This window comes from Thalia democratica, chromosome 5 (assembly GCF_965202585.1).
Source record: "Thalia democratica chromosome 5, ktThaDemo2.hap1.1, whole genome shotgun sequence".
Taxonomy (NCBI): Eukaryota; Metazoa; Chordata; class Thaliacea; order Salpida; family Salpidae; genus Thalia; species Thalia democratica.
Genome location: NC_139169.1, coordinates 47,767,641 through 47,779,650, shown reverse-complemented (window position 1 = coordinate 47,779,650; position 12,010 = coordinate 47,767,641). Strand labels below are relative to the sequence as shown.

Genomic DNA, 12,010 nt, shown 5'->3' with positions numbered 1-12,010 from the left:
TTAGAATACTGTTTATTAAACGCAAGTCTTCTCCTTATTGTTGTTATTTAAGAACCTTAATAGGGAATTGTTTGTCTTAGTAGTATTTGATCAGTAACTAAGAAGCTAAGTAGTAGTTGTTTACATAAGCAAATTTTCAAAGCACTAATAAATGTATAGTCAATTAGAGATTAAAGTTTTAATTAGGGGTAGGCAACCAAGGCCTGCCATCATAGATTTCTGATCCACAACGTGTCTTTTAGGTCAAAAGTAGCTTATGCAACTAAATTGTTATTTTTTCAGTAACAAATATTTTAGAGTTGTTCTTAATTTTGTACAAAGTACAATGTAGTTCTTATTAATTGGGTGGCCTGGTTGTGTAGGGATTATAATAAAATCTCTGATTTAAAAGTTGCAAGATTTAAACTCTTTTGACAACACAAAAACAAAAATAAAATCATTACAGTTTTGTTTTAAAAGTGTTTTTCAATTTTTATAATATAAATGTTAATAAACACAACCAGCATAAAACAAGATGTTTCTAAATCTGTTCAACAGATTGTAAAAGTTGCCCATTCCTATCTTAAATCCTTGTGTTAGTGGGAGGACCTGTTTTTAATTCTAATTTTGTGTATTTTCAAAACACTTTTTTCAATAAACACTTGTGAAAGTTTGAATTATTAGTTCTTAAACTATGTTTTCAAATTAAATGGTTTGTTGCTTGATTACAGAAACGTCTTTTGCTACACCAGTTCATTGACCTAAAATTTCCTTTCTTAAAAAATATTCATGAAAATACATTTGTTTAAACTTATGTTGCACCATTAAATTTATCAACACTATTATGAATTTAATAATTAGTATATAAAGGTAACTTTCTTTAAACCACCTTCCCTGAATTTTCTTTGTTTTTCATGGGTTTCACTAGAAATTTAAAATTTACATAAAAATCATCAGGTTATTTTGAATAAAAATAAAAAAAATTCAAAATCATAGTATTATTTTGGTTTTACTTTTTATCATGCTAGACCATTTTTTAATTATGTTAACAATTGTTTATGATGTTAGTTTGTGACTAAAATTTGAATTAAGAATTTTAAAAGCATTCAAGAAGCCTATCTTATATATCACAATAATTTACTAGAATGTTGTTCATGCATATATACAATACTGTTTGTAACAAATATTTTTTATTCTGTTAATAAAAATAAATATATAAACTATATATAATATTTATATAAATATTCATATAAAAACTGCCCAAATTTAAACATTTTTTTTTATAATTTAAGCTTATAGTGGAAATCAACTGGTTGATAACAAGTTAAATTTAATATAACACTATATTAAATTATAAATCAACATAACTTTATTTGTATTTGCTAAAAAATGCTTGAGTGGCTTAAGTGTGCCTACTTTTGATACATTATTTGAAAATTTTCAAATAAATTCAAGCTAACTCCAGCTGATTTTTTGGCTTCAGGAGCAGCAAAACTGTTTATTGTTTCCATACTAATGATTTGCACAACAATACCAGTTTAAGGCCATACGTGGATCCAAATTTTTGCAAAACTTAATACTGTTTGTAATTTTAAATCTTAAATTGTATACTATAAACAATTTTATAATCATAAAAAACTTGAATATTTTCACTAAGTATAGATTTTTAGAAAGAAGTGAATAGAAAAAAAAATTATTTCCAATTTTCTCAAAACTAATAAGAATATTACTATTAGATTATTAGAATATTATATAAACTAAAGTTTTTTCCCTCAACTCTTAACTAACTACCTTGTTTACAACAACAGTTACCATAAAATTTTCTGAAAATATTCTTTGCATTAATAGACAGACAATACTGTAAAAATTAAAAAATTAAAGTTTTATGACCACGATAATAACATAATTGTTATATTTAAAAAAAATAATCAAAAAATATTTTATTTTTACTTTTGTTTATACCAGGGTTTCAGGGCTATTGTAGAAATTTAGGGTGCCATGAGCAGTAAAGTGGTCACAGAGGGACCATGAGGTCATAATTTTAAACTTACACTAGATATTAAGCGCAAAAGAAGAAAAGGTCTTAGGTGTTTTTAGTGGTAGATTTTTGAGTAATCTTGTTGGAGGGGGCCATAGCTTTTTTAAATTCGTTAAAGAGGTAAAGAGGGCCATTTAAAAAAAGTTTGGGAAACCCTGGTTTATTCTTTCAAATTAAGAACAAATATAGGTTTATAAAAACAGTTGCTTAGAAACTGTAGTAGACAACATGATTTTAATAAAAAAGTGAAGTAAGTAAAGTAAGAAACAAAAGTAAACTTAATAAAAACACTATACCATAGAGCCTACAAGATTTGTTCTAAAGAACTCCTACATTCTGAGGTGGAGAGAATAAAAGAAATTTTAATAAAAAATGGATACCACCAGATTTGATTGAGAGGGTTATAAAATTACATGACAGTAACCTAAATAAACCTAAGATATGCGGACCAGAGAAGTTCCCAGCACTTTTGAAACTACCATATATTGGAGTAACATCGCGTGTATTTGAGAATAAAGTAAAAGGTTTAACAAAAACAACTTACAATCAAGTTAGTCCAAGAATTATATTTCTCTCAAAACCTTTACTAAATGTGCAGTTGAATGATTTTATACCAGATCTAAACAAAAGTTGTGTAGTATACAAATTTAATTGTTTCTGCGAAAAGAAGCTATATTGGTCAAACTTCAAGGCATTTTAAAATCAGGATAAAGGAACATTTGTCTACTTCCGTGTTAAAATTTATTGAAAAACAACCTAAAATTAAGACAACGTCAACCAAAAACGCAGCTAAAAGATTTTCAGTTGCAGAACGTTTGATAAGTAATAGAGATTGTGCTAGAAAATATGAGATATCTAGATTTAATAGTGTATTTGATCTCGTTAAGTTATCTGAGGCTATCTCTATATTTTAAAGAAACCAGAACTGTTCAAACAAAAAGAGTTTGATTACAAAATGTCTTTTTTATTTAAATCATCCTTTTTTTTTTTCGTTAATACTATTTTATTTTAACTAATGATCACTTTACATTGGTTATTTATTGTGTAATACAGCACTTCGATATATTTATCATAAAATCTACAATGAGAGTGTAAAAAATTAAATATAGCAAAAAGAAAATTAGATGTTGAAATTTTTTATAAATATGAGTTCAATGTTATTATGTGGGAAGGTGTCAAATATGCACAGAAGGACACTTCACACAAAGATCAATATTGCACTAGAGGTCACTTTTGCTCAAAGACACTTTTGCACGGGATGAAATTTGTTTTTATTTTTCTTTGTTTTTTTTTTTTTCATTTTTTCCCTGTTACCCAATTACCCTTGGTTGGTAACTTTTATTTTATTTTTTTTTATTATTCTTTTTTTTTTTTAATAAGTTCTTAATATTTTTTTTACCATCACTGTTACCCCTAACCCTTATCCTGGTCTGTAACTTTTTAATTTATTAATTAAAATTTAATATCTGTTGTTTTTTTTCTTTTATTTTATCAACTTTTTTACTCTCTGGAAAAATGTCCCTTTGTGCAAAAGTGACCCTTAGTGCAAAAATGTCTTTGTGAAAAAGTGACCTCTAGTGCAATATTGATCTTTGTGTAAAGTGTCCTTCTGTGCATATTTGACACCTTCCCATGTAATTACATTAAACTCATATTTATAAAAATTTTCATATCTATTTTTCTTTTTGCTATATTTAATTTCTATATGCATATTTGACTTGTTCCCTATTTATGTCTAATTTTAAAGTTATTATTAGTTTATTTTGAATGACATTTAAAAAAAAAAATTACAGAAATATATAATGTAATCTTTAAAAAAATACTTTTTGATTTAATACTTAAGATGATCATAAATCACAAATTTAGCAAGATTGTCACTCACACAGGTTAAATCTACTGGTTTGTAATAAACTCATCCTAGTTTTAAACTTTGAAAATCCTTGAACAGTTTTTTTAAAACTTTATTTTTTTTTTTTTTCTAAAAAATAAAACCCAAGTTAAGAAATTTGTTTAAGTTTTTATAAGTTATGTTAACTGCATTATTTAATAGTATTATATTTTAGAATTTAATGTAAGTTTGCAGCTATCACTAAAAAGTTAAGCTTCCTCTTTAAGTACGCAGTTAAAAGATAGCCAAAAAATGTGTACACATCAGGAAGTGTGTATAAAGAAGTACAAATCTAAATAGAAAATTATATTTTGAACAAATAGTTTTTGGCTCAAAGTTTGTACATAAGAAATACGTGCTCAACATTTAGGTTACTGTAGTAACAATTTAAACATTTTATTAAGTTAACCTATAAATTCAAGACAAATCAGACTAGTTTGTAGTCACTTAGGCTAGCTTTAGGTTTTTTGTTGCTTCAAAAAAAATCAACTCAGTAATTTACATTTGTATTGATTTTTAACATATATAATAAAAAATCATAGTTTGAAAATGTAGTGTTAAATTTCTACCATACTAAATAATAAAATTTTGTTAAAAATCTATTGAAAAAAAGTCTCAATCCTTAAAACAGTAACACTTGTAAGAGATCTTTTGTTTATTAAAAAATCTTAAGTTCTTATTCGTTAGAATATATTTTTAATGGTCATAATTTATTTTTCAATTCATCACAAGCTCACCGATTCTTCTCTAAAAAAGTCTTTATCATACTTTTTTGAATAGGGTTAAATTAAGTTACTATCAAAATATTTATTTAATTTAAAGGCTGATAAAATAAAATTCGTAACAATAAAACGTTATATGTGACCAAAATGTATTATAATTTCCCTAAATTACTTTACTAATATATTTGTAAACATTCTTTTATAAACTTATGTAGTTAACTAAAAAACTTAAATGTTTTCAACTAATTTCTAGTCGAGTAATAAAACGTTTTTTACAATGTTTTCTACAAAGACAGTGTATAATAGAAATAGCAGAACTTCATTTCAAAAAGAGTTAGATGCTAAACTAAAAGAAAGAAGATCAGGTGGTTATGGTACAGGGTTTTCTGATGATGAAGCAGTAATTAATGATGGTTTAAACATTAACAGTATTTTGTTCCTACGTATATATTTTTTAAATTTTTGTTTGTTTTTACATTAAATAAGTATAAAAAAATTATATTTTTATATAGAAAATAAATATTTGCACACTTTTATATTTAAACATTGTGCAATGGCTAAAATGTCTAGGAATTTTTAATATTTTGTTTTTAAGTATTTTAAAACAAAAACTCTCTGAACTTAAATTTGTTTTAATTTAATAAGCACTCATATTCAAACTCATCAAATTCTATATAAATTTAATTTATAATCACAGACAACTACAGTGATGATTTTGATAACGAAGTTTCTAGTGAAAGTGATGATATACTAAAACAATTTGCAACTAATTCAAATAACTATTCCAGTGAAAGTGGTGATAATATTGATCATTCTATTTTCATGAAATCAACAAAACCAAACAAGCTAACTAAAAGTGTTAGTAACAAATCATCAATTAGTGGGAAAATTTCACGAAAATCTTCTAAAGTTGAGCCAAGAAAAGCCAGTAGCCCTACTTTTCAAGCACAGCCTACTTCCTTTTCAGAGATTTTAAAAAGTACAAAAAAACAAAAATTGACATCAGCTAAATTTTCCGATGACAAAATACTTGATGAATTGCTTTCTGACTCAAAGCATTCAAAAAAGTTATATTCAGATGTGACTAGTAAGAAAAAACTAAACTATTATGATGATTTTTCAAACAGTTTAAGTCCTAAGCCTAAAATAAAAAACGAATTACAAGCTTCAAATAATTTTGATACTGATGAAATAAGTTTTAATAAAACTTTAAGATCTCCACTCTTAGACTTTATTAAGCATACTGAAGTTGAAAATAAACCAGTTCCTAAACAAAGAACTAACTTACCTACACATAAATTATACAAAAATCAAAACAAATTTAATAATAAACCTACAAATGACTTGATAGAGTCTTTACTAAATGGAATAACTAACGAGGAAAACAAAGAAGAACTAAAAACTGCAAGAAAAGAATCTTCAAGTGAAAGTAGTGGGTCTTCTCCTAAAATTAATGCATCTAGACAGCATAGTAGAAAATCATCTATCAAGTCTAATAAATCTTATCATTCTTTAATTAAAAGTCAGAAGGAAGATGCATTAACTAAAACAGAACAAGTTAGTCAGAACTTAAAATCAAAAGAAAAACCTACAAGTAAACGTCAAGAGTTAAATAGTGATGGTAGTTTATCTTCAAACAAGCTAATATTTAAAAATCAATCAGCAATTGATAATGTTTTAGATATGTTTAGTAATGAAAGAGTAAAAGAAGAAGAAGATATCCAGTTAACTTTTAAAATAAAAAAAGACAAAAAAGACTTTGAAAATAATCAGACTACTTCAACTGCAAAAACTACTCAAAACATCTGTAATGAAACGGCCATTGAAGCAATATCAAAAACCAACGAAATAAATAGAAACAAAACTGACGAAGAACTTGAGCTTGAAGCTGCAAGCACAGCTACTTCTGAAAAACCTAAACCGTCTAAAAAGAGAAAAACAAAACTGCCTAAAAACTATACTGGTTTAGGATCATTAAGTGCTCACAAAACACTTAGAAGCCCAAGACCTGAAACAACCGATCTAGGCACTACACGTGACATTAGGCAAACAGTTTACTTAGAGTGGTTAGATAAAAGAGAGAAGGAAAGAAAAGAAAAAAGACTCCAAGAACAAAGGATGCTTAAAGAAGAAAAAGAAAAGAAAGAACTTGAAGCAAAAGAAAAATATGAAGATGCATTAGCAGCTAGGTATGTGAATATTTGTCTTAAACTTTTTTAGTTACTTTTGTAACTTTATTTTTTTCAGAAAATATTGGGAGAAAACAAAAAAAGAGCAACAGCAAAGAAAGGTTATCATTATATTTTTTGTTTCTTAAATAATTTCATTTCATATTGATAATACAAACAATATGGCAGCTTTAATTTTTATGTCATTTAATTTTTGGTGTTTAAGGGTAGTTTATAGCAAATCAGTTTAAATCTTTGATAATTACTAATAACGATGTACTTAGGATCGCCAAAGAAGAAGAAAAGAGCAAGAAAGAAGAAAGGATATATTAGAAAAAGAGGAAGATAGATGGAGAAATTCAAAGAAATGTGATGCAATAAGAAGAAAAGCCTTAGAGAAAGCAAGAAGAGACAAACTCAAATCATTAGAAAAGGAAAGGAAAGAGTGTATGCAAAAAGAAGAAGATGAATTGAAAAAGTAAGTTGCCTTTATATGTTCAGTTGTACTATAAATAATTTAAGTTTTTAAACAAATAAATAATTTTAAGAAAATAGTTCTTTAAAGTTTTAATCTTGGTGCTTACTTTTACTTCGAAGTTTAAACACAAATCAGCCATTTTTTAAAGATTAATTTTTCGTTTAGCTTATACAATTAGTTAAAATGTTCTAAAAATTTAAACTAGTATGAAAATTATATTTCTAAAATTTGTTAAAAGGATCTGGGCCGAAAGATTGTAAACTAGTCATCTTAGTCTGAATTGCCTCAATTGTCTGTATTAAAGTAATATTAAGTGTTATCTAATTCTTTGTCAAACAGTCTACTGTCTAGACTGGATCAAATTGCTCTGTTTGTAATAAGCTGTATATGTTTGACTTTTATTTTGTTGAAAAGGAAGGATTCTAAAGACAAAAAACTTAAGTAACCTTGTATATGTTTTCAGTTGTCATTGCAGAACTGACTAAAAGGTTGTTCATCTCAATAGTTTTCTTTTAGCTAAGAACAGAATATATAAAAACAGCTGACAAAGACTAAAAGCGCCTATTTTTAACTCGACTTTAAATCAAAATATAATAAATATTGTTTTAACTTCATTACAAAATTAATGCTTACAATGTAAACTTGTTATACATTTATATCTTTACATTTAAAAACTATAAAAAAAGAAGAAACATTTTTCATTATGCACATTTGAATATTTAGAAAGTATTAACAGGCTAAACTAAATGAAATTTTATAAACAAACCTTCTTAACGTTTTAAAACGAATGATTTGAGCTTAATTAAAAGGAAAAAGATAATATTGGTTTTTTAAGGTCTATTGTAAAAATAAATTTAGAAACACCATAGAAAAAAATAGAAGGACATAAAAATAAATGAGTACATATTTTATGACCTACTTTTTTATTAGACACATTATTATGTTCGATATTGACTTATACTCATGTTATAATCTTTAACTGTAAGTTGTTCAGATTGTTTTTAGCTGTAGAGCATTTATAGAAATAAAATATCTAAAGTTTAACATCAATATATAAACCTTAAACTAAAAAATCAGATATTACAGTTATGTGCAAAGGAAATTACTTAATTAATAAACCGAATAAAAAAAATTACTTCGTGATTAAATTAGCAAAAAAATTTAGTCTGCTTAAAAAACGATATCTTCTTTTAAAACATGTTTCTCTGTCAACAAAATCCTCAGTTGAATAGGAGAGATAACGTGCCAATGCTCACAGAACATAAGGAAAACAAACGTATAGCTATACACAACATACTTGTTATAACTACCAGCCTAGTTTAAAATCGCTTTTAGCTATTTAATTCTGAAGTAGTGTGCTCAATGCAAGATTTACAGTTTGGCTTCTGTGGTAATAGAGGAATAGAAACCAATTTTTTATAAATTTTTAAATATTAATTGTTAGTTATTAATGTAAAGAAAAGGGGTCAGCAACCTACTGCCCTCAGGCCAAATTCGGCCTATGAAGGCTAAAAGTGCAGCCCGCAAGCATTTTTTTATTTTAAATGGGATTAAGGCTCAAGAGCACGCTAATGTGGCCGGCGAAAGAAAACTTTGAAAACTTATATAGATATTCTGAGGTATGAAATAAAGAGCAAAAAAGAAGTCTTGAGTACAATTTCTTGGAAATTTGAAATTACACTATATATATAATAATTTGTAATGAAAAGTAAAGCTATAACTGTGACTCGCAAATATTATTTTTTTCCAAACTTATCACACAAGCATTAAATACATTAGAACAAGTTTATATTAACTTTTAATTTAAATCGTTTTAAACAATACAGTTATAAACAATATAAGTAATTATTTTAGTTCAATAATATTACTGTTATACATTGTTTCATGTTTTTTAGTTGAGTATTAATGTTTGTATTTTAATACTGTATGTAATTAATACAGTTTACACTTTACAGTAATTAGTTTGTTTGCCCATATAAACACAGGACTATTTATGGGTTAAGGGCATAGGGGGGGTAAACACCCTTTTTTGGTTTTTGATCATATTTTATATAGTTTTTACTAAGCTACAAGATGCATTTACAGATTTTAAAAATTCAAATTAATTTTTGAGATATAGCCGGTCAAAGTCGGAGGCAACAATAGGATCCTTATAGGAGGCGCAAACTAAAACAGCAAATAACTAGAAATCACTAAAAATCTATCTTCTCCGACGTTTTTTGAGATAACTACCTAAAATTTTCAGGAAACGTTCCTTGCAATATTTAAAAAATTCTGTCGAAAACAGATTTTAAAAAAATTAAAAAATTAAAATTTTATAACAAAAAAAAACAAAAAAAAAACTGTTTTTTTTGTTTATTTTTTAAATAAAATTTTTATTTTTTAATTTTTTTAAAATTCCTTCCGACAGAATTTTCTAAATATATCAAGGAACATTTCCTGAAAATTTGAGGAAGTTATCTTAAAAAATGTGGGAGAAGATAGATTTTTAGTGAAATAGTCTATTTTTGCCGTTTTAGTTTAGGCCTCCCATAAGGAACCTATTGTTGCCTCTGACTTTGACCGGCTATATCTCAAAAATTATTTTTAATTCTTTTAATCTGTAAAAAGCATTTTGTAGCTTAGTAAAAACTAAATAAAATAAGATCAAAAACCAAAAAAGGGTGTATACCCCCCCCCCCCCCCCTATGCCCTTAAAGTATACTGTGGTGTGGTCTACTAACATTTAACTGATCCTAGGAGTAGCTTACATAATAAATTTACAAAAAATGTTTGTCTTACTCACTAGTAACTTATAATCTTAAGTAATAAATAATATATTATAGTATCGTTGTCAAGTACTTTATTAATTAATAAAATTAATAGCTATTAAAAGTGTTAACGATTGTAAGAAATATGATAGACGACTAACAGTTTTGACGAACTAGTTCCTACAAAGGTACTCCTGGTGTTTGCATCTTAGAGTCTATATTCATAGACAGAAACTAAATGTTCTGGTTGCGTATATATTCTCTTCTTCACTAGGCGATGTAGACACATTATTGTTCACTAGACGACGTAGATATTATTTTTATTATACTAGACTTGAACTCGACTTATGTGTAGATAGGTCCTAACGAAATCCAGAAGTAAAGAACACCACAGCGAGTTTTATTAATTAACGCGTGTTAAAAAGACAAAAGTCGATATATTTGCAATCAAAATAATTTTAAATTCTTACAATGTAACCTTTTATTTATTCATTCGACAACTCGTCTTAGAAAACTTTAGATAATGTTTATTTTTATATACTTTTTTAGTTCTTACATCGGCACACCCATACTTGTTGTTTATACGTTTTTAAAGTACTCATTTATCTTCTACTCTTTGTCTTGTATTTATTAGAGTTCTTAAATCTTTTAGAATTCTGTAGAACTGTGTTATTAACTTACAGGAAGAAACGACGATAGTTTTCAGTAAGTTAAGTACTTTGGAAATTGTTGTTAATATTTGAGTATTGATTTTATAATAGTTAACAGTTTAAAATTACTGCGAAAACATCAATTAAAAATTGATGTAATATTGTTGTTCTACTAGTTAAAATGTTTTTTAATACAAAATTAATATTAAACACCTTAAAATAAAACTTTGTTTGATATAAGTAAATTTGTTTCTGCAATTAGTTAATTAAATTTTACGAAAACTTTACGACCACTTAAAAGATTTAAAGATGTTTCTTAAAACTTAAGCACAAAAATATAATGAAAAACATTTAATAAATTTTTATTTACAACCATACCAGCTTATTTTACCAAGTTTATAAACTTTCTTGTAGCAATCTGTTTTAATTTTCTTAGGATTACCTTTTTTTCGAAAATCACAGACTTTTTGACTTCTATTTATTTTAAACAAGGCGTCAAGAAAGCAAGAAGGAGGTAGCCAAGTGGAATCAGTCCAGAGGTGAAAAGTGGAAAGAAGATCAACGGAAAGCAAAGTTAAAAGCTGAAGAAGAAAGCAAGAAAAAAGAAAAAGAAAAGCAGGAGAAGGAACGAATAGCAGTTGAAAGGTACGAAAAATGGTGGAATAAAAAAATGAACCAGCAACCAGATAAGAAACCAAGTTCGTTCGTGGAAGAAAGACCAGCTTGGAGTCCTGCTAACAAATTGGTCACTTCAAGATAGTGGCTAGTAACGTTCTGTGCAATTCAATTTTGAAGTCAACTATATTATATCTGTATTATAAAGTTTAGCTTTAGCGCTTGTATTGTTTTGTAATATTTTAGCAGTATGATATGTTTCCGATTCACAGGTTATTACTGTACTACCTTATGTCACAAAATAATGTTAAGTTTTTTAATTTAATAAGAAAAAAACATGTAAATTTCTTATAAATCATGTTTTTAAAATCAATTAGGTTTATCACAGTTTTATAAAGAAGTTTTAAATCGTTTACTATAATAGTAATGGAGTCAAACTTTTTTTTTCAATTTATCTTTTTTTAAGGCTAACAAAAATATTGCTTTAAATCTATAAGTTTTAAACTATGTTAACCACTGTAGTTTATAACTTATAACTGTGTACAAATAATAATTACTTATTTTCACCTGAATGAAAGACTGCAATTATTTAAAACGTTTTTTTTTTCTATTTAACTATCCTTACTTAAATTAATATTAAATTTTGTTACCTTGTTTTTTATGGAATGTGTGTTACGCTTCACTATATTGCTTCTAATAAACAAAGCACTTAAGTTTAAAAA

At 26.4% G+C, this 12,010-nt stretch overlaps 1 protein-coding gene across 2 annotated transcripts; it reads left to right on the top strand.

Moving 5' to 3' along the window:
- Window positions 1-4,886: 4,886 nt before the first annotated feature.
- LOC145835761 (uncharacterized) lies at window positions 4,887-11,806 on the top strand. Of its 2 annotated transcripts, none has more exons than XM_082943474.1 (5): window positions 4,887-5,040; window positions 5,325-6,816; window positions 6,875-6,917; window positions 7,080-7,273; window positions 11,166-11,806. In XM_082943474.1, the coding sequence occupies exons 1-5, from the start codon at window positions 4,905-4,907 to the stop codon at window positions 11,431-11,433; spliced, it is 2,133 nt and encodes a 710-aa protein (XP_082799600.1). In that variant the 5' UTR covers window positions 4,887-4,904; the 3' UTR covers window positions 11,434-11,806. The 2 variants fall into 2 exon arrangements, with proteins under 2 accessions (XP_082799600.1, XP_082799599.1); XM_082943473.1 differs by having other exon boundaries at window positions 4,887-5,055.
- Window positions 11,807-12,010: the final 204 nt, after the last annotated feature.